The following is a 24,117-nucleotide window of genomic DNA, read 5'->3' on the forward strand; positions in this document are numbered from 1 at the left end:
GTTGTATTATTATGAGAAACATGCATGCATAACTTATACAGTTTTCAAAAGTGATCAATGTGGAGGTCAAATGTGAAACATGATCTATGTAAAGACATTTCTTTCAAATGGAAAGGACTCTTGATATCATCTACAAATATACACCATGAGTTGGCGTTGCCAATTGATTTGCTAGTTGATTACAGTTTCCTCAACATTAGATGCTTGAATTAATGAAGCTCAAGTCAAAATATAACCTCTACTTTTGATGGATGGTATAAAACATAATATTGTATTGTAAAAAGATAACATTTTATATGGGTGTGGGCCAATGAAGCATGTTCAAACCAAGATGCTGATGGATGTAGAAAGAGTTTGAGATAATGACTGAATATTTGAGAGCCAAACACAAACAGACTATACCATTAAGATTGAAAGGTAATGAATAGAAATTACATATAGGACAAAGTTGGTGCACAGAAGTTACAAAACCACTATTTCGTCACACCATTTGAGCTTATGATTGATATACGCAAAACATCTTATATAATCATCTAGTTCATTGTCAATATAGAGGATGAAATTTCTCAATCACCAAACATTAGATAGCCATTTGGAAGCTGAAGGACCCTGTGACTGAAGAATGTTTATATGTACATATAAAAGGCTTCCACTCATCTGTATCAGTTATGATAGAAAATGCCGCATTACTTTTAAGCCGAAGTGATTTATATTTCACTTTGCACGCCAATGGTGCTTCCTAGCTCAAGAATACTCTGAAGAAATATTTATGTATACATCATATATAAATTACATTTGGAGTATTAACTGAATTGTGTTGAGATTAGTTGATAGAAGAATGCTTAGTATTCTGTTTATAATTTTACATTGTTTGAGTTCGAATTGGCGCTGCCAGATTTGTGCTCAGCTCAGTCTTCAATATTCGTAACTGAATTGTGGTGAAATTAATTGATAGAAGAATGCTTAGTATTCTGTTTATAAATTTACATTGTTCGAGTTCGAATTAGAGCTGCCAGCTTTGAGCTCAGCTCAGCCTTCAATATTCGTATCAAAACCACCTTCCTGTTATATGATATGTAGATTTTACAACAGAGTAGGCAAGATTCTCTCTCTCTCTCTCTCTCTCTCTCTCTCTCTCTCTCTCTCTCTCTCGTTTGAATCTATAGGCCATGTTACCAAAACTACTGGCCTGAACTTTGTGATAGATATGACCAATGACTACATCAAGAAGTTGAAGCTAATGGGTCTTTTGAAGCTTAATGACCAACTGAAATGATTCCAATTAAGTTTTCCATAACATTTGATAACGTTGCTTCAAATGAAATCATCAATTCTGTTGCAAATCTGTAAAAAAAGGCCAGGTACCAGCAGAGAAGACTGGGATATGAATAGAAAAGAAACCAACCATTTTGTTTTTATAAACATTTATTGCTCCTAGGATTATAAGAGGAAATGTATGTAAAAGATATTTTGGCCAAGTGGGCTTTACATAATAATTGTCGCTCTCAAACCAGGATCATGCAGGTCATAACTGGGTAAGTCTTTGACCCTCCCACCTCTCACTAGGACAGCCAACTGTCCCTGGAAATTATGGACAATACCTGTCATATATGCCATTGCCTTGAACTTCGAGGTTAATTGAACTCTGGAGACTTAACATAGGGCAGAGTTAGGTTTTTTGGGCATAGTTGTGGAATAGGTAACAGATGAATCAGTTTTAATGTCACTATTACAGAACCATACATAAGATTCTCCACCTCGTCGAGTTTCTACTAATTCAACTACTCTTAAGAGATTGTTATTGAGATGGACATTTTATCCCCCATCGGAATCGAACATAAGAGTTCTGCTCATATGGCTCAAGCGAATCCTTAGGTATATTAATTACTCCACAAGAAATTAAAATTTAGAACACGTATAAAATACTGCCATCATTCAACTCAAAATAATTTAGGCGTTTTACAAATAGTTTGGATTTTTCACGATATTGAATAATCCATAAAAAAATCTTGTCTTACTCATACAGCTGATGGAATGGGAACCCACAATATTCCATTTAGGGTCTAATGAAAAACATTCATCTTTTTCTTCACATTCAATTTTGATAATTTGGAGAAACTTTATGGTTCTTCCCTTGTGGGTTGATTTTTTGTTTATTTAGAATCTCCATTTCAGTATTATTGAGAGCATCAGAATTACATGAATGGATTTTTCCATTTCTTGATGTGCTACACTGTCCCACGCTTCTAGAGGTAAATTATATCTAGAATAAAAGATCTATCCAGTTATTCCGACTATTTACACCCAGAGCAGATAGTTGTTGGGAGAAATCCCCAACCATCTACAGAGGTAAATTATATCTGGAATTAAAAATCTATCCAGTTATTTTTTAAGGTGCTACATTATCCCATACTTCTAGCATTAAATTATGTCGGGAATAAAAAATCTATCCAATTATTTACATCTAGAGCAGATAGTTGTTTGGAGAATCCCCAACCCTCTAAGGATTTCCATTATGCATTCATATATCAAACCCGATATAAAATCTTCCCGTGTATTTGTATTATCTTACTATCTGTGGCAATGTCTTATGATATGGATTTCATTCTTGTGAGGAAGAAAAAGATTTTGTATAGAATATAAATACCTCAAGGTTGATGCTTTTGTGTTTTAACATCTGTCTTTTGGCTAGCTTTGATCAATTCAGAAAGATTCATAGCTTTCTCCATTTTGACTACTGATGATTGCTATTTGACCTTCTTTCATAAGAACTTCTTCTTCTAGTTCTTGCACTTTCTTTCTCAAATCAATGACTGCACGTTTCATCTCAATTGCTTCTTCTTCTTTTTGAATAATCGACTTCTGTAATGCGCTATATTGGTGCCTCAAGTCAGATAGCTCCAATTTGGCCTTGAGAGAATCTTTGTCCATCCACAAGATTTTCTCTTCTAAATCATTTATGACTAGAGAGGATTGTTTTAGCTTTCCCTCCATCTCAAATTCCTTATATTTAGCATTTTGCAAGTAATCATGAAATTGTGCAGCTTCTTCAAGCATTGAATCACGAATCTCCATGATGTCTCCCATTTGTTTGGTCAGAGAGGATATGGTCCCTTCTTGTTGCAACAGTTGGATGTTTTTTTCAGCTAGTTTGGACTTCATGTTTTCTTGCTCAGACTCTACTGAGCTGTATGACTTCTGCATATTGTTTATTTCTTTTTGTTGTTTCTCTAACTCAAACTCTAGCTTGGTAATTGCATTCGTCTTTTCCAAGTTCTGTTGTTGTAGAGTTTGCAGTTGCTGCCTCATAGAAGTCACCTGCAGCATATTCATTTATTAACACATTTGAAAAAAATATTCATGTGATTTCTGTCTTGATCCCATATGATCACTCTGATTATACCTCATTCTCTTTCTTTTGGGCAAACTCTAAAAGCTCCTCATTAATACTGGAGTACTCTGCTACACGAGTAGTTTGCTCATCAACTTCCTTTCTTGCTTCGGAAAGCTTCATCAAAAGATCAGCTTTCTCCTTCTCTCCTGAATCCCTTTCCAGTTCTAGTTTATTAGTTTTTCTTACTATCTCTCTTATCTGTAATTCTTTGTTTTCAGCGCATTTCTTGAGCTCAATTACATTTTTCTCACTCTCAGAGAGTGTGCAGCATAGCTCATCTGCAGTTCTCCTCGATTCTTCAACCTACATACAAGACATGATATCCAATTATGGATGCATCATCCTAGCACACTTGCATAACTATCTTCTTTTTGGATATTTTGCATGGGGAATAATAAGAAATTAAAAAATACATACACAATGATTTACAATCCCCACAGCCAGAAATTTGGTGAATTGACAAATATATTGGTCTATGAAAAGCTCTTGATTATCAAAAGACAAAAAATACAATATCCAATATGCAACGATGGTATCATACACTAAGGCACATGGGCCATACCAGCACCAGATCATTGCTAGCCATGTCCAATCCACCACAACAATCAACATCAAATACCATGTCCCCACACCACTACTCAACTCATACACATTAGTAATGCACTAATGCTTGTAAACCACCTCCGTAATCATACTACCACATGCATGAAGATCATAATCATAGATCTTTAGGAAACCTAGCACTTTTATTTTTGTTTTAGTACGAATAACATGAATTCACCCATTCTTGTGATCATGATTTGTCTCATAGGCTGATTTTGTCCTCTAATAGACGTTAATACATCTTCTTTTCTATTTGTAGATACATCAAAACATTCACAAATGAACCGAGATGATACTATTGTACAAATTAAACATTTGTTTTGATGCTATTACTAGTATACCAAGATACAAGTTAGTCATGAGGATAAGGTTCAAAAACGCTCTTCACATCGACTTCCTAGAATTGCATGGGAAGTAAAACAAAGATTCCAAAAGCACATAAAAGTAAAATTTTATGTTCTAGTTCAATGCAAGATACAAAAAAATGGTTTGGAAGATGAGATACAACAAAATTGCTTCATGATGCATCACTAGATTCCTCTGTGAAGGAGGCCTTTTTGCAACGCCAATGTATCATGAAATGGAGAAATGTGGAGGCTCACGTTTCACATGTTATGCTATGTTGCACCTAACTACAAGACTTTTCTTGCTAGAACTCAAGAGACATAGGGAAACGTTGTTGAAGGAGAATAACACAGCACAAGCTCATCCACAAAGGACAATCACAACTTTCTTTAGCCCCATCACTCCTACTAATGCTACAAGTCAATCAAGGGATACACAAACGGGCTCCAGACCAGGACATAACAAAGGGGTTACAATTGATTGGGCAATAGCAATTTCTCATGCAAGTAGGCCCCGGCCCCATGGACCACGGCCTCAGCACCCTTGTCATAGACAGATAAAGGCCATTATCTCCCGCCACCGCAGGTGCTTCCCTCGCTTCGGAGACCTTTCCATTCTGGATCGACCTATGCTAGAGATCTTTTGAAGACAGAAGTTATAATATATCTAACTTGAGAATCTCACATGTGCCGAAAACCAGATTCCCTCGTCTGTTTTTATCTTATTTACTTTTATATTTACTGAACAATACTTATTTTTATTTTTTTTGTTGTTCCCAAAGACGAGACAACACTTAAGATGTAATCTCTTGTTTGGTATTATTGGCCATTTTGGCCTCTTAAAAGAAGTTAATATTTTTTTCCGTTTGTTTTTTCTTTCTTTCCCTCTCTTAAATGGCCCCCCTGAAGTGGATTCTTTTGTTTTACATACCAGTTTCATTTCCCATAATCTGTAGACATAAATGTAACTTGTTTTCTTTCCTTTTTCTTTTTTCTTTCTCATTTTTTCTGTTTTCTTTTCCATCTTTCTTTCTCTCAATGTATCATCGGCAAATCCACGATGAATGGATTGACCCTCCTTATTCTCCTTAATCCCCATTACAGACTCCTTGTACATAGTTTTTACCATTACTTCAAAGAATTTACCTCATGATGAATGCAAGCTGGAAAACAACCTTGCCAGAAGTTGTTACCATGTCACTGCAAGGTGTTTTGTGGCTACATTGCCACAGAATTCCATACTATAGAGTTGCCTAGATGAGATCTATTAATACGATTATGCATTGACCTTTTTGAGTGAAATTTTCGTCTGAAAGGTTCTCATTTTATCTATTAAGCTTCCTGAAATTCATGAAATGGTTACACTTTTACCCATTGCAAAAATCAAGAAATTTCAAAAACAGAATACAAAAATTATTTGTTTACCCACATCTTTGATTGCATCTTTCAGTTGGCTTTCTGCAGATGCTGCAGATGCCAGTAACTCATTATATTGTTTTTGGAGTTCTGATAGCCTTGTCTCTGACATAGACAAATTAGTTTCGAGTTGTTTGTTCAGTTGATGCAATTGTGTACAGGAATTTTGAGCTTTCTGAAGATCTTTTGCATGTTGTGCTAGTATGCCATTTAACTGATCGTCCTTCTCCTGTAATTTTCTTCTATGTACCTTGTTAGTGGTATCTATTTCATTTGTCCGCCCAACTTTCTCATCAACTGATGTAACAATATTTCCATTGGTTTCTGAAATCTGCAGAACAAAGGGTGTTCAAAGAGTCGCAAATTTAAACCATCTATTTTCATTATAATCTACATACTTAGATAATGAACATAATGGTGCAACCCCTTCAACAAAAACATCTGCTTGCTGTATTATTAAGGACAAACCTTATTTCAACTGCACAATTTCTATGGGCATACCTTAATCTTAATACCATTTAGAAAGATATTGAATCAACAAGAAAATGAAATGCAACGAAATGCTCAAAGGCCAAAAGCATAGAGAATGGAAACTTCAAGAAAACCTCGATAGAAGTACTACACATGCTTACCTTGCAGCTTTGGAGCATTTTTGCCTCTTCTTTGACTAAGTTTTGGGATCATTACTAAGTGATATACATCACAACCGTGGTTTATTTTCATGGCAGTGGCTGATTTATGTTCTACGCTTTGTACTTCCCTTAGAAATAGCCCACATACCAATTCTGAATGATTGTAGTACAGGTGATATACAGCCTGTTTTTTATTTAAGTGTCTTGAAGAAGTCAATTGTCTGCATCTATTGCTAGTCTCCTCTTGAATGATTGCTTATCTAAATTTATGAATCTATTGATGATGAAATCTAGTTAGGATAGAGACCACCTAATAGCGGTGTAAAGAAATAAGAAATCTACATGAAAGTTCAATTATGTAATATAGGTGAAATAAAAAATGTAAATCTAAAATCAGAATTCCTTAAGAAATTATGTCAGAGAAAGAAATTACAAACTATCTATCTACCCAGCTAGCTACTGGAAACGCCTCATAACTTCAAAATTGTGGGTCCAGGTACACCATGAACAAACACCGGAGGTGCACATTTCATAGAGAAACAAAGTTCTGACGCAAAACAGTGATTAAATTCCGATGGTGTATCCACCTTCATTGTTAAAATAAATATATGTATAGTAAAGAAATAAGATTTGTTCTTTTCTTCAAGTTTTTGAAGATCACAATGTAATGTGTAATGCATCCCCGCATCCATTGTGGTTTATTTGTTATCCACTCATTATATCCTGTTTTTTATGTATTGTATCTTTTTTCCTCTCTTGGAGGAGATTTTTGACAAATTATTTTCCTCCCAATTGGAACTTGTGATTTGGAAAGGTTTCAAAGCAGTTCTATTATTCATGAAGAATAGCAATTTTTTATATTTCTTTTGCTTGCTTTGCTTCTTTTAAAATCCAATGCTGACTCATCCGTTTGCCTTTCTTGATGTTGTCTTGTGAAGAGCTTTTTCTTCATGGTTGAACATGAGATTTACACAGATTTCTAAGTTACATAAACGCACATATATCTATTTATTTATAAATCAGTCATTCATGTATGTCAACGAGCACTATTCATAAGACTCAACATGAACAGTGATGCAATAATTAAACAGTCAGCTCAACAAAATTTATACCACAGCTTATCATAAACAATCATCCAATATGGATGAGCACAAGATAAGTTTAACTAATCACCTTGTGGCTCAACAGATCTGGTTCAATGGCTTCAAGTTCTTCAGCCAGCTGACAGATTTCAAGATCCGTGTGAACTTCATTGTGTTCCTTACCACGTAAAAGTTTGTCATCAGAATCTTCCTTAGATACTTCTTCATGACTTGTTCTTCCAGATTTGAATCTGGACTGACTATGTTCAAAAATAGGGGATTGATAGACACAGTTGAATTTCTCATAGACTCCATCACATTCTGTACTCGTTTGGGTTGCCTTCTCAGAAATCTTCAAAACCTGCGCATCATCTTTTACCAATCCTGCAGAGTCTTCTAGTGGAAAATTTTCATTCTCTACACGTTTTAGTTTACTTTCAAGTTCTTGGAAAGCATTCTCATCTGTTTTCAACTGCATCTCTTGTAGTTGCATCTTTTGAAAAGTGCATGGCTCCTGGTTTCTGAAAACCGTTCCTCTTTCTAACTTGTTTTCCTCTATTTGTTCAACTTTTTGCAGATTGTTCATGCATTCTGACTTATTGTTGGGCATACAAACCTCTGACTGCTCTTTCTTTTCAGTCACATCATGTTCATCCAAAGTTTCAGATGTTTTATGGTCTGGCCTTGGTGTAGAAGACTTTGCTCCACGTGTTTCATCATCATGTATAACCCTTGAGGACATCGGAACTTTACTTATCAATGATGCAAACTTTTGCTTCAGTTCCTGCAATTCTTTTTTGGCTGCTTCGCTCTTCATTTTTTCTTGCTCAAACAGTCTGTTGAGATGCATCCTTTCCACTTCCTTCTGCTCCACTTCCTCATCAAACTTCTGATGTAGCTTAGTGCGCTCCTCTAATAATTGCAATAACCGACTCTCTGCAGCCTGTTCAAAGATGTAAACCATGCATCAGCATAGGTTCAAAAGCATATTTCTATCAATTCAGAACACCCCAAATAGTAAGAGAAGCTCCTTGGCCCCAATCCTGTCATATTATACGAAAACACTTCCTCCCAGATGCTTCTCAGCAACTACTTCTATATAATATTTACCCTGTTCTCATCACGTCTACCATCCATGTATAATATGATTTGACCGTGGTATTCAAAGGTTACACAAACCACCAAAGTGGCCGCATACCAATCCCTTTTGTGCAACTTCTCCATAGAGCAGCTACCAATGTTTTTTGGTTATTTTATTCAGGTAGACACTATAAAAAGACTGTCTTTTAGGATAAGTCATATTTGGCCATGATTCTTCTTTTACACCAAAATGAAGGGTAACAAATGCAGTACCTCTGCAGATGCTTCATATTTCCGTGCCTTCTCTTCTGCAGCAATCCTCTCTTCAAGTTCGAAATCCAAAACTTTTCTCTCTTTCTCCTGGATGACGGTAAAAGTATTAGAAAGCCCGTCTCCTTCTGCAGCTGAAGCATACTATAAGTTTCTTCTTGGAGAACTCAAGTCATGTGTTCAAACTGCATTGACCTTTGGATATGAGTTAACAGCAGGATTACAGAATTTGACATTTGGCAACTATTTCCTGGAGTTTGAAGTTCAGAAACTACTCTCCTAACTACAAATTTAGAGAAGGTGAGATTACAGTTGATATTATACATGTGACTGTACATGTTGAAAACAGTTACTGAGGATAAAATATCCAGAGCCAAGCTATTATGAATGCAAGTACAGGCATAAATACGAAATGCCAGAAATGAAACTTACATTGGATCGTCTGAAGAATGGTAGAAAGGCAGGTAAATGATGGGCCAAATACATTTTTCGGATACAGAGGCCGGAGAAAACATAGATATGAATTTTGGAACTTATACTCCTTGTCAGATCATAAAAGTCATATGAATGGATCCACGAGGAGAGAGAAATGGACACAAATGAAATGTCATATGAATGCAGAAATTCCATGCTGTCCACATGCAACAGCCCTTCTGATAAGTTAAATTGTCACAGTTTCACAATCTACAGTAAGAATAAAAGCACTATTCATATTGCTTGCAAACCCTTTTTAAAACAACTTTCAATAAGGCAAGAATTCCTATAAGAAGAGAATCTAAATTTAATAAACCTCCCACAAAATCTTAACGACACATCTAAAATTTTGTAGTTGAAAGACAACTTATAATTTCTGATTCATAGTGCAATAACCTAAATAAGAGTAGTTTGAGACTCTTTTCATGAATTGTTTTTTGAAATATGATTGCCTCCTGGAATGAGTTGAATCTGACTATGAGTAACATTAAAACACAACCTTAGACATATTCGTAATTTATACACAAATATCAGAATGCACCGCTACTGATACCTGCATTGAATTCCCTGGAGTGTCATATACCCTGCACTCCCAATGACTTTTCTTGTGTAAAAGTTCTCTGTCTGTTATCATTGAGGATTTATTCATTCTCATTTTCTGAGATTCTAGCTCTACACGAGATGCTTCATGTGAATAAATAGTAGGAAAAGAATCTTCAGAATGTGCCTGCGTCAACATTTTAGCAGAACTATGGTCAATAATAAGAACTTGCAATCAATATATATGATCACTGTATACCAATATACAAATAGAAAATAACTCTGAATCAATTCATACCTTTTCAACGGAATGGAATGCAGCATTCGTAGGTAGCTTTTTAATCCCTGTCCCCTCCCTTGCCTGTTCCTTGTCCACAGGAACACAATCATGCATTAAGCTATGCTCGCCTCTTGACTTCATTATTGTTGAAAACTCTATAGAGCTTTTGGCGCTTGGGCACTGCCCTCTCTTCATTCTTGATTCATCCCAAACAAGACTGCCATCGCGTTCCTCTGAAACCTGAGACCAAGATAAATGCTCTCAATCAACTGGTTCATTTGCATTATGCAAAGAAACATTACACAGGATTGCATAAACATACAGACCTTTAAAAGATAAAAAACAAAACACGAAGCATCTCATATGTTCATGATTCATGAGCTAGAAGAAGTTTAGAAATGTTAACCTTCATGGAGGTAGATGAGTGGTCATTTTTTCCTTCTGCGACCATAAGCTTCTTGGATACAATGTTCTCATTAGTGTTCCCCATGCAATGCACATTACGTCCCTCATCATTCTCACTTTCATCCAAGATTATTATCTTTTCTCTGCGATCATATCTGTTTTTCATATTAGATGATTCTAGACTATCTTTCAAAACTTCGGCCCGTCCATTAATTGTCATAAATCCTTCTTGATGGACTTGAGCTGATGGTTGACAAGTACATTCATGACAGCCAAACATTCCCGCCTCCCTAATATTACTAACACCCATCTTATCCATGTGCAATGACATCATTTCAAGATTTGGTTTACTCTTTTCGTAGGTCGGAAGATTACATCCTTCTTGATAAGCACTATTTCTTGGTAGCTGCCTTAATGAGCTTCTAGGGCTCATACTGGGAAACCTTGTTACATTATCAGATGATTTCTGTATCTTTTGTTGCTGATTATTGACAATTCTTGAATCTGAATATGCCCATGATATGGCATCCGAACCTGAACATACTTTGCCATAACTTTCTTCTACATCATTGAAGCGTGTGTTCTTCTTTGTAAGAGTTTGTTCAGAATTTCTAATCGATCCTGAGAATGTTGCCACATTTAAATCATTCCTATCTATCTTCAAACCATCATTTGAGTTAGAGTGGTGGCTTGAAGATTCTTTCTTAGAAGCAGGTTTCCATCCAAAATCTGTATTCTTGCCAGTAAAATCAATTGCATCATCACTCGATGATGATGACTGCCCTTTTCCAATTGTTCTGAATCCAATCCCATGTCCTTTGTTCAGGTTGTCTTCCTGGATTACTCTGCATTCCCAATGAGAGATTCTCGCTTCTCTGTTGGTATGTTGAAGTTCATTACCTGTAATCTTCGAGTGTGCAATCGGTGAAGCTGTTGACGCCCCTCGTCCACTCCAGCACCTTTCTGTAAAAGTTCTTTCTGTTAAATCTCTCTTATCTGGATTTATTGACATTCCTCCTTCATAACCTGCATAGGCAGCATCTCTTTTAATCAAAGATCCATGTAGCATGAACTTCTGTGATTTTTCATCTACTCTGATATTGCCTTGCCATGCATCTTGGAACAATTGGATATGGTCACAGATAGACAACAAATTTCCAACAGCGAGGGAATCTCCACTGGAACGAATGTCTGATGCTTTTTTTAGAACATCTTCAGCTTCCCTGCAATTGTGATGGTGATGATGGTGCAAATGGAGTTCCAGTGGAATTGAACCATCAGACACTAAAACCTATTTTAAGAAAACACAATATTATAAATTAGAAAATAGTTTTATCATACAGTTTGACAGCTTCAGGCAAAATTCCTCCATAACATTACCTGGCGATGAGCAAGCCCATGTTTGTGTTTCTCTTCATATGGATCAAAACCGAGATATGAACATGCAGCAAATTGAGCCTGACGAACTAAATCTAAAGATCTTTTCCTGCATATTGATCCTTCCACCATTGTTAAAGATATAGACTTCATATATGAATGGGCTATAATCTTGAAAGGTTTAAGTCTTCTCTATGTGGCATCTTTTATTCAATTCACCATAATCCAGTAATTAATAAAACCTAAGGCGGAGTGTTGGTACCTGAGAGATAATATTGGTGCTTTGCTTTCTACTTGATTCCCTGACTGCTGGCAGTTGCCTGAAGACAAAATTAAATAAATTTTCTGATAAATAATAGAAACATGAGCTTTAAGAGCATATAATGGAGATAGTGGAGCACTATATACATTGTCTTGTTTATATGCTTTTTTTCTTATTATTTATGAAATTTTACTCATGATATCAAGAATCACTCATACTTGTTTTCCAAGTACTTCAAAAATATTCTTACAAGTCAAACAATTCACGAAATCAAATTAGACAGAAGGTAGCCCATTCACGGAAATGGTGGCCTAGGACGTGACTCTCCTGTTCGTATATCTCAAGTTTTTTGAAGCCAGCGTAGAAAGATGGTCTTACTTTGTTACTCGCATTTGGGAGTTAGCATCAACAGTTGTGTTATCTTTCTTAGTTCTCATAGGCCATCACAGTCTTTTAGAGACTAGTAACTCCTTTCTTTCTTTATTTACATTATTCTTTCTAGAATGTGCAAGACAATTTGAATAAGCTTAAACTAAAAACATCAAAATGGAAATCAATCTGTTTCCCTGATATTCTGTTGCAGCTGCCAACCATCCTCTTCCTCTCTATCTGACAAATGAGATTATTTCCCCATCTGTTCAATTATTTTTTCTTGAAATCAAACCTTCATAGCATGTCTCAACTTGTTTCGTTTTTCTCTTTTCCAGAAACAGGGCTCTATAATTTGTCTGTCACCTTAATAGTTTTTCTTCTCTTTCCTCTCCTCTAAGTTGTGCCCTATTCTGATCCCCTTCTCATCTCTTTTCTTCCCGAAACACATATCTCCTGCACAGCATTAAAAGAAAGTCCCCAACAAATTGTTCAAGGCCTCTCTCTATCCACAATGGAATAGACGAAGATACTATCAGGAAGGTCCAGAAAACAGTCGATGATCCGTTCAGTTTGAAAGTTGTTTAATCAGTACACCACGTGGGTGCAAAATGCATCATTTTTTATGAAAATTCAAAAGCAAGGATTAGCCATTATTCCTAACTTACACATTGACGTGGTAGATACCCAACCCAGACAAGGGGAGAAGGAAACAAGGAATTTTCATTGGATTTTGTATGATCAATCAGATTGGCATGTATAAAATTCCTCTAACTGGCCAAGGGATCATCTATTTAACATGGAATTTTTTTCTTTGCATGTGTCAGATTTTGAGTTTGGGGTACAATATGGATATCTTACAATCAACTACCAACTATTTCTAATATAGACACCGTTTATATTCTTGCTATGTCTCAAAAGATATAGAGGAGCATATATATGCTGTCTTCATCAAATGTTTCAATTGTGTTACATGTGAAGTCCAGGAGATATTGACACGGTGACTTCATCTAGCTTCCACCAATTCTCTCCTTACACTGTATATTGCTTTGCTTGTTTCTTTCTGGATACTGCCTTACATAAGTTGGCCATCACTCTTCATTTCCACTTATGTTTCTTTCAGAAACTCACGTTTAGGGGGGAAAAAAACTTCCTTTTTCTCTTTTTATGCCTCACGGAGCACATACATGTCGTCCATCAATCTTGACTAAGGTAAATATTTACTCCCTTTCCTCTGTTCTTTTACATTAAACTTCATTCTTCTCTGTTTTTCCGTTCTCATATTTAGTGCCTAAATCTTAACAAAGGAAGATTATAGCTCATTTTTCTCCTTTTCTTTATTTCTTTCATTCACATAGATAGAGAGAGAGAGAGAGTAAAAAGAATGAAGAATTGTACCTGAAGACCGCATGAGCAAGATATTGTTCTGGAACCCGTTTTTAATTTCTTGTTTACCCTGCTTTCTTTAACTTCATTGTCATCACCATCATCATCATCATCATCATCATCATCATTATCATCCTCGTCCTCATCCGCGTCATGAAAGTGAGAAGGCGTGCTTCTTCTCCACACAATTCAAGAACTTAATGTCTGGTCCTTAAACCTAATCCATTCTTCACATGAGGTTTCACAGGGGCCTACGGTATTCCAGATGCCATGTCTGCTCATGCTATATGCAGAGAAGAGGGAATGAAGCTTTTGTTTGTGATGGTGCAGACAGACAGACAGAGAGGGAGGGTCTCTCTGCAGAGAGAGAGAATTCAAGAATTTATGCGAGGAAATTCTTGAAGTGGAGAAAGTTGATGATGGAGGAGGAGGCACACACAATTGGACCCCCCAAATTTTTATAGTTATATATCTGTTGGTTTGGTGGCCATATCTCTCTCTCCCCCCCCCCCCCCCCCAATTGGACATGGAAACACACATAGATATGGCCATATGTGGCTGGCTAGCCATGGGCACGGTTTCGGCCCGAACCGAACCGAACCGTTAAGCCATCGTTTAACGGTTTATTGGTTCCAAAATTTTTAATGCTTTGGTGGCCATCTCTCTCTCTCTCTCTCCCCGATTGGACATGGAAACACATAGATAGGCATGGCCATATGTAGCGATGGGCACAATTTTGGCTCGAACCGAACCGTTAAGCCATGGTTTAACAGTTTATTGGTTCCAAAAAATTTAATGGTTTGGTGGCCATCGTTCTCTCTCTCTCTCTCTCTCTCTCCCCCCAATTGGACATGGAAACACATAGATAGGCATGCCCATATGTAGCGATGGGCACAGTTTCAGCTTGAACCGAACCGTTAACCCATGGTTTAACGATTTATTGGTTCCAAAAAAAATTAATGGTTTGGTTTGGTTTGGTTTGGATTTTCGAACAACATTCGGTTTCGTTCTAAAACTCAGGTTTATAGGTTTGGTTAAAGGTTTATAGGTTTTTGGTTAACTTTTTTTTTACCTTAATAGTTTATTAATTTAATGGTTTAATTAATGATTTTTTATTGATTGAATTAATTTAACTTAAGTGTTTATTTAATTTAATGGTTCAATTAAAGTTTCTTTTATTGATTTAATAAATTTAACTTAATATATTTTTGTTTATTTAGTTTGATTTAAATGGTTAGGTTTAAATTTTTTATTAAATGAATCGATTTGGTTTCAACTTTTCCTTGAAGGGTTTGGTTTGGTGGCCATCTCTCTCTCTCTCTCTCTCTCTCTCTCTCTCCCCAATTGGACATGGAAACACATACGCATGGGCCATGGCCATATGGACATAATGGCGATGGACTTGGGCATATGGGCGCGTGGACATGGACATGGGCATATGGACATGGTGGGCATGGTCATGGGTGTACGGTCTTAGACATATAGGCATAGACATTCAGCATATGGGCGTATGGACACATGGACATGGACAAGGAAATATGAACACATTGTGGGGGGGGGGGGGGGGGGGGCGGGTTGATAATTGCATGACTCTATACTTAGGTATGCAATATATATTGGTTGGACATGATCCATACCTCAAAAAGACAATGGGATTGTCTTTTTTGGAGATGTTTTTTTTTCCATAAAAAATATGCGCCATTAGTATTAAAATTAACAATGCCAAAGGCAATTTACAAATTGTACATAATAGTTTCCACTCCACAAGTATCTATCATAAAAAAAGGACCAAATATAAACGATGGCATTTGGCAAGGTAAGGCTAATTATAATCCATGAAAACAACTCTCAGCCTTTGCCAACAACACCTTTGCTACGACGTGATTCCATGAAAACAACTCTCCGCCTTTGCCAACAACACCTTTGGAGATGTTGATTCAACTAAAGCTGCTCAATGCCATTGGCTCCTTACTCTATGGAAAGCTACTCCACTTATGTCCTTGACACAACATAAACTTTGTGGCACTCACAACCATCAAGATGGTAGTTCCCTCCACTAAACACTTGAGAATCACGACAATGTAAATTACTTCATACTAATCAATGGATACTCTATACAAAAATAACAGTAATGAATAAAATTGCACAGCTCGATTTCGCACCACCATGAAAACAACTCTCAGCCTTTGCCAACAACACCTTTGCTACGACGTGATTCCATGAAAACAACTCTCCGCCTTTGCCAACAACACCTTTGGAGATGTTGATTCAACTAAAGCTGCTCAATGCCATTGGCTCCTTACTCTATGGAAAGCTACTCCACTTATGTCCTTGACACAACGTAAACTTTGTGGCACTCACAACCATCAAGATGGTAGTTCCCTCCACTGAACACTTGAGAATCACGACAATGTAAATTACTTCATACTAATCAATGGATACTCTATACAAAAATAACAGTAATGAATAAAATTGCACAGCTCGAATTCGCACCAAACAGGCATATCCCATGACACTATATCAAAGTGGCAAAAAGGCCAAATATGAATGAAGACCCCATGGGATCTAAGCAACTAAAGAAAGTAGAGAGGCCAAATTGGCCAATATTGATTTGACTCCATGGATGGTCATTTATAGAATTTGCAGAGATCTATTGGGCTACTTACGTAGAAATGTTTCACTGAACCACCTGATCTGCTATACATATGTATGTAGCAATGATATATCATTATGCATACGCAGATAGGTCTGGGAACAGAGCTTTCAATCTGATATAGCTGCTGTCTATGTTCGTCTGTGGTGCTGTCTGTGAAGATCGATCCGCGGTTTGATCTGCTTCCCCATGGGCTATTATGATGCTCAATCCGGTGATGGAGATCGCACAGCCTTCCGAAAGGCTGAGAAACGATACAAACTCTACAAGCATTCCTCTACTTCGGCTCGCTCAGCTAAACACAGGTTTTCTTCTTCTTCCATCTTTTCCCCTCCTTTTATTTTTATTTTATTTTGTTGTGTATGTTCCAGAAATTCATTACTCCCCTCTCCCTTCAAATGTCCTCTTTTTGTTTGTTTTTTTTGCCATTGTATTGATTAAAGAGAAAAAAACACCCAAATATCTATCTCCGAATTTTCCTTTATCTTCTTGATTGATTATCCCTGGTCAATCCCCGAGAGATAGAGATAGAGATAGAGATAGAGATAGAGATAGAGATAGAGATAGAGATAGAGATAGAGATAGAGATAGAGATATATATATATATATATATATATATAGAGAGAGAGAGAGAGAGAGAGAGAGAGAGAGAGAGAGAGAGAGAGAGAGAGATTATATTATCGTCTTCGGAGGTCAAATATGACCTATGAGACCAAAAATATTACATTTACGTGATATGTGTGAAAGTGAGTAGTGACTCTCGATTTTCAAGAACGTTACTAATGAATGTTGCAATCGGGAGTGCACATTGTGGTTGTGAGAGGAATTCATGCAAGGATTGGGCTCGGTCGAACAGATGTGGAAAGCATGGTCGAATATGATCAAAGGCAGAGCATTGTATCAAAGTGTGATACTTAGACTCGCAAACTTGTTTAGGGCAAAGTGTGCATAGCCGACCACTTTCATCACTTGTGCCCCAACGCCTTGTCTGACATCGCAATGCATGTGAGCTAAGTCGCATGGACACAATGGTTCGAATGGCAGATAACGGTATGGGCTCTAACATGTATCGATGTGTACGATTTCCCCATTCCGCAAAGAATATAGTTTTGTAGTTATGTGCAACATGTGCACACACACAGAGAGAGAGAGAGAGAGAGAGAGAGAGAGAGAGAGAGAGAGAGAGAGAGAGAGAGAGAGAGAGAGAGAGAGAGAGAGAAGCAAGGAGCTGAATTGGCCATGTAATTTCTCAAATACCACCGACAATTGATCAAATAGCCCATATAATTTCTCGAGGGAAGGGGCTGACTAGAAAGCATTTAGGGAAATAACAAAAACTCAGGGGCATGTGGGAAAGTGAAGTGAACCACAAAGGTATTTTGGATTCCCCCTCACTCCATAAAAAATGTAGAAGTGCCAAACTCAAAACCTAATAAAGATGATGCATCATCAAATAAACCGACATTTATTCAATTTTTCCTGTGAACATGTCCTTCATTGGGGTAGGTTCGTATCCTGTATGTGGTCGAAGCATTGTTTGGAAAATGTTTCTTTGCTAGCCATCAAGTTCCTGAAATAGTTAAGAGTTTATCAGTAAAAAACACAAATGCTGCAGAAAATTGATATATTTCTCTAGAGTTGTGTTGCTTTTATCAATAATTTCTGCAAATTTAACATAATTTCCCAATAATTTGTGAATGGGATTGATCACATTATTTGTATCATATATTAATTACCATAATTGCTAAACAATATCCATATATTATATGTGATCATATTTCGAAACTATTCTAATGCATTTTGTAATATCTTGTTTCTGAAGTGGGATTTGGGAGAGCCCAAAATATCTAATACAATGTGAAATAAGATTTTCTCTCTCTATCTCTCTCTCCTCACTTGCTTCATATTGCAATTCACACATCGGAAGGTAGCAAACTCATTTGTGAGGTTGAAAATCAGTGATGAAAACATACACTCTACTTGCAGTACTGGAAGCTTACAAATTATGTCTCTTTTTGCATGGAAGGAACACAATAACTATTCAGTATAGAAGAGGGCACAAAGGAGAATCCATTTGTTTGAATGGAAAAAACAAAACTAAATCAATGAAGACACACACAAATGACTTTTCAGCATAAATTTCTTGAAATATGGAAAATCCTGCATAGGAAATGGCAAATAATGGCTTTTTTCTTATAAGCACTGGATGGAGATTGAAGTTGAATGAAGTTCTCAAAAATAAATGAAAGGAGAAAATGAATGCAACTACAAGTGATGTTCTATTACAGATCTCTTGAGTCTTGATCATAAATATATGAATATACTAATACAGTAATTATATTGTGATGGGAAATATGACTTCAAATGCTACTTATTCCCTATGCTTATTACATGAAGTTCTCAAGTGGGAATTGGGATGGCTGAAACATATTTAAATTTGGTGCAAAGAGCTGAAAATTTGGAGACAAAAATGTTTTCAGGGTTGAAGTGCCGCCTACTGATTTGTCAGAAGTGCTGGATTTTCGCAAGATTCGAGATCTTGGAGTGACCTCAGAAAACATAATCAGATTAAATGGAGAATTTGATTGGCCAGTTTATTCTCTCCAGAATCATCCTGGTATATCAATTATGCTCCTATATCTACCTATTGATTAGATATTGTATGGTCCTCTATTCTTTCTTTAGTATTGAGTATTTGAGTTTGCCATGTTTAGGATTTTACTTCATCCCAGAAGCGTTATCACTAGATGAACAAATGCTTTGGATCAAAGAATCTTTGACAAATTTTCCGGAGCCCCCAAATCGAACTAATCACACTGCTTTCCATGGTCCAATATCTAATTTATGGAATAGAGCTCAAAATGAGGAAATGATGGAGGAGACTGAGGTGCATAAAGGAAATGCTAACTCAAATATGATGGACCAAACAGAGGGTAACACTCCAGTCAAATCATCGTCCCAAGCATTTGCAGTATCAGCAAGAAAAGATGATTTTTCCACTAATGGAGAATATGTTGCAGATCAAGTATCCAAACGAACTAATCCTGATTTTGGTGACAGACAGCAGCATGTGCTGGAAAGAAACATTGACATAAACAACTCAGCATTGAAGAAAACGATTCCAATGAAAACTTTATTGCGTAAATTGCGATGGGCAACTGTTGGTTTGCAATTTGACTGGTCCAAGGTTTGGTTAGGAATTTGTTTTCGCTTTTGCATTTTGACTATGATTAGGAATTCGACTGCACCTTGAAATAAATAGGAGTGAGTGGTAGAGATATATAACCAACCTATTGGGTGTTTGTCAAATAAATGTAAGTGATATGTCCGATATGAGCTTTACAGCAAATTATGGGAGTCACCAGTTAAATTTAATAGCTTTTTGATATAATGCTGCGTTCTTTTTACTTTTCCACTGTGAAACCTATCTCTATCTAGATGTGTACCATGAAAAAGGTCATGCTATAAATTAAATCAAGACTAACTTTACATTGTCTTTGTAGCGTGCTTATGACTTCTCACTACCTTATCGAGCTATTCCACAAGAACTCTCAAAACTTGCAATGGTTCTTGCAAAGCCTGCCATGAATGGAGATAATTTCCATGCTGAGGCTGCAATTGTGAATTATTTCAAATGTGGTACGTTTTCATATCTTTGCTGGTTTAGGCAGTAATTAATGATGGTGATAGGTAATATTTATTCTCAGTTAAAATAGTGAAGACTTAGAATTACCCCTTTTCTCATTTAGATGATATGTTGGGGGGCCATCTTGATGATATGGAAGCAGATTGGAGTAAACCCATAGTCAGTATCAGGTTTGTTACATGCCATAATACTGAATTTGTGATGCCCACACATAATGCTGCATGGGCTTTACCTTGTGATTTGTGAACATGCTATTTCATGCTGTCAATCTGTACATTTTAATCTTTGATGATTCATCTGTTCCCAGAACTCCCATTATTATTGTTGAAGTTGCATGGATGAATATATTAAAGACAAATAAGATAACCATGTTCATGGGTTAAGAACCAGATTTCGTAAGATCTCAAGCATGACGTGTTACCCAACCTCTTCTGTTAGAAGAGGTCTTGATCGTATTACATAGCTTCTCAAGGATGTAGATTTAAGAAAAAAGGAATTCTAGGGAAACATTTGACAGAAAAGGAGTACATGTCAAATTGGAAAATACAAATTTCACTCCCAATTAAAATAAAACCAATGTCTTTGTCTGCTTACAATGGAGCTTACATAAGTGATGAATTGGGTCAGCTCCATTGCTAGTCAAAGGGGTTATTGCAAAAAAACAATTTGAGACCCCCAACTTTTCTGATAGGTCATCTTCATCCCCAACCCAACGAATATATGTCATCTTCATCTTCTTTGGCTAATCATCACCAATTTTTCTTGTGACAGCTTCAGGAGTAATTTCCCTTTATTTTACCTATCAGACATTAGGCTATATTGATGCTATTATGGCTAATGCACAATTTGAAATGTAACACATTACATAAATCTAGATTTTATGCTAATGTAGTATGTGAAAGCAACATAGTTTATTGCGATTATTCTCAATGTATTTGCATTTATTGCTTTCTTGCTGAATCCACATGCAAATAGAATTGATTTATGCCTCTTGTTGACAGTTTTGGATGCAAGGCTATTTTTTTACTAGGGGGCACATCAAGAGATGACAACCCAACAGCGATGTTTCTAAGAAGTGGAGATGTTGTACTGATGGCAGGGCCTGCTAGAAGCTGCTATCATGGTTAGTTTTCATCTAGCAAAAGTACTGTTAGAAAACTCATAGGTACCCCCAGGTTTTTTTCACATACCCTGAAATTTCGCTATTTCTCTAAATGCCCTTGGTCAACCCTGCCTTGAGCAATTCTATGGTCATGTCATCGCCTTCTTCTCCAATATACGTGTGCTATTTGAACAATTGTAATGCCAAGTTTCAGTGGTTGACCAGGGTGTTTGGGAAAAATAACAATAACTTGGATCATTTAAGGAGATAAAGGAAAACTCAAGTATTTTAGAGCTTTATTAAGGTATAATTTATGAAAGTATTTACTCATTGTATCATGTTTCAGGCGTGCCTCGCATTTTTATAGACCCAAAGGAGTCTGATCTGCCAAATTTTGATACATCTGATCCCACATCAGCACCATTCATAGATTACATCATAACATCAAGGATTAACCTGAATATTCGTCAGGTTTTTTGATGCCACTCTATGTATTCTCTTAAGAGAATCTGAAGTCAAAAGCATGTGGGAACCTCCATGACAATGCTATATAACCCCGAATTTTGACCCTTATTAACTTTTCGGGATCTTGTATACAATATCACAAGAAGTGATAGAGATCTATTTGTACTCTTCTATGAAATCTACTTATTTGCAATGCCCCTTGTAGCTCCCAATATCTCAAGGTTTAGTATGTAGTGATGATTGCTGAATGCTATTGAAAAGCAGGATATGTGTGTGTGGCTATTTGATAATGAGTTTTGGATGCACAATGTGAGATGGAGATTCATCAAAAATGTATTAAAAATTCGATTTATGTTTTGAGCTTTGTGGATTTGTGCGATTGCTGAGGTGCCCCAAAATGTCATTCTCTCATTGTCCCCTTGTTAAGATGGTAAGCCAAGTTTTCCGAACTTGTGCACTTAGGGTTGAATGCTTTACTACTTTACTAGAAACCAATACATAATGTAGGGGTTGAATGCTTCATCATCTCAAAACTACAATAATTTGGATTCTCTCGTGATGTTGCTCCTACCTTGTAGTGAAGACAATCATGCCATACTCGTTTGATGATTCTTGAAGAGGAATACGAAAGGATTTGATGCGAATTGATTGTTGCTAAAAAAAGAACGAACGATATATTAATGGGTGTCATCTTCTTACCAAGAGACATGAGGTTGATCCATACTAGTTTGTTTTCTAGGTTGATAATATTAGCTTGGATCAGTCTATCCTTTTCCACTTTGGTCATGTTTAGATGGGGACAATCCAAGCTATCGGAATTCCTTTACATTGCACTTGTGCTTATGCCATGTAACTCGAATCATCAATGAATACCTCCATGTTCAATTTCTTTTGATGACCAAATGCCAACATTGAGTACCTTCATTTAGGGAGCTACCAAAGTTATTACTATTAGATATCGGTCATTGATTAGAATAATGCTTGAGTGATTGTTGGGTCTACTCCCATCTTTGCTTGTATTATGCATAGGCCATTGATTACTTGCACCCTATCATGTGAACGGTCTCTCTAAATCTTTCCAATTATTTTCCTTGTTAAGACACTCCCTAGGTTTCTACTACATAGAGAAGAGTTGGTGTGAGACAAGTGTATCAAATGGGCACAATTTAGTTCATGGCCCTTGGAACTACAAATGTGCACATTTTCGTTCAAGAGCATCATGGGTTGCATATCCAGAAGAAAATCAGCCGCAAGCAACCTCACATGCTAAGTATTTCCTATACATTTCATTGGCACCAACAATTATTTGAAAGACGAATCTTCTATTTCCGCATGTGAAAAAGGTCAAACAAATGCACACAAGTTGTAAAAATGTAAAAAAGCTAATGAATTAGTTCCTCTCACATGTGCTTCTCATTCTCTAGCTTCTTTTCACAATTGGATGACACTTAACTTCTCGCTTCTTCTTCTTTTCACAATTGGATTACACTTAACTAAATATATTGACCCCCTCCAAATCACTATCATCCTATTTAGATTAAGCCATGGCTCTTAACATGTTGACAACCTAGGGAATAAAATTGGCATTCCAATGACGATAAGCCAAAGGTTTCCAACATTGAAATCATCACAACAAACTACATCTTAATCTCCTTATATGTTTGTGCACTCCCACTCGAGCATCTTAAATGAATATGTTTCACATCCTCGTAGCATGCCATAGACTCCAATACCTCAAAAACTGAAACACAACTTCAAAGTCTCGCGAAACTGTAAGAGAGTCTGACTTGCGGAATTTCCATTGGAAAGCAAATTTTGACCTCCTTGTTGTGGATTCCCTAACTCTGGATACATACGTCCATATTGATCTCAACATGGGCAAGTGACAAATGTGTGCACACTATGCTCCAATACCATTATAGAAAAATCTAATGTCCAACAACAACTTTTCTCCTCCTTAATTAATTGCCTATGGCGACTTGCCCCTTCCAAAATTCTCAAATAAAAACATGAGCATGAAATGGAAGTTTGAGATCTTTACATCCTAACTTTACTGAAATGGAAGTTTGAGATCTTTATTTACATCCTAACTTTATTGCTTGCTTCCAACACATGATGGGTTTGTTAAAACCCCATTTTTTTTTGGATAAAACCCTCTGTGGCGTCCAATCTCATTCGGATATGTATGTATGTATGTATGTATGTAGGGAAGTGGACGGACAACGGCATAGTGTGAAAGCGGCCAAATGGCCCTAGTGTGTTAAACCCCCATGTCAACACGTGATGGGTTTGTTAAAACCCCATTTTTTGGATAAAACCCTATGTGGCGTCCAATCT

The 24,117-nt window shown here is 36.7% G+C and overlaps 2 protein-coding genes across 5 annotated transcripts; one reads left to right on the plus strand and one right to left on the minus strand.

Moving 5' to 3' along the window:
- Positions 1-484: 484 nt before the first annotated feature.
- On the minus strand, positions 485-14,266 carry LOC147851972 (uncharacterized). Of its 4 annotated transcripts, XM_087333926.1 has the most exons (12): positions 13,927-14,265; positions 12,160-12,217; positions 11,901-12,006; positions 10,522-11,811; positions 10,134-10,355; positions 9,849-10,022; positions 8,825-8,911; positions 7,563-8,414; positions 5,771-6,088; positions 3,404-3,697; positions 2,648-3,318; positions 485-1,062 (listed from the first exon to the last, which is right to left on the minus strand). In XM_087333926.1, exons 1-11 carry the CDS (start codon positions 13,937-13,939, stop codon positions 2,704-2,706), a joined length of 4,029 nt encoding a protein of 1,342 aa, XP_087190052.1. In that variant the 5' UTR covers positions 13,940-14,265; the 3' UTR covers positions 485-1,062; positions 2,648-2,703. The 4 variants fall into 4 exon arrangements, with proteins under 4 accessions (XP_087190052.1, XP_087190054.1, XP_087190053.1 ...); XM_087333928.1 differs by lacking the exon at positions 5,771-6,088 and having other exon boundaries at positions 13,927-14,266; XM_087333927.1 differs by lacking the exon at positions 8,825-8,911.
- Positions 14,267-16,683: 2,417 nt separating this feature from the next.
- LOC147851973 (oxidoreductase, 2OG-Fe(II) oxygenase family protein) lies at positions 16,684-21,978 on the plus strand. Its single transcript, XM_087334320.1, has 7 exons — positions 16,684-16,872; positions 19,048-19,184; positions 19,282-19,754; positions 20,071-20,206; positions 20,317-20,383; positions 21,215-21,336; positions 21,662-21,978. The coding sequence occupies exons 1-7, from the start codon at positions 16,757-16,759 to the stop codon at positions 21,793-21,795; spliced, it is 1,185 nt and encodes a 394-aa protein (XP_087190446.1). The 5' UTR covers positions 16,684-16,756; the 3' UTR covers positions 21,796-21,978.
- The last annotated feature ends 2,139 nt before the right edge of the window (positions 21,979-24,117 follow it).

The sequence above is a fragment of the Azolla caroliniana genome, unplaced genomic scaffold (genome assembly GCF_043228905.1).
Source record: "Azolla caroliniana isolate FFs.n. ecotype wild unplaced genomic scaffold, voAzoCaro1.0.p SCAF_18, whole genome shotgun sequence".
Classification (NCBI taxonomy): Eukaryota; Viridiplantae; Streptophyta; class Polypodiopsida; order Salviniales; family Salviniaceae; genus Azolla; species Azolla caroliniana.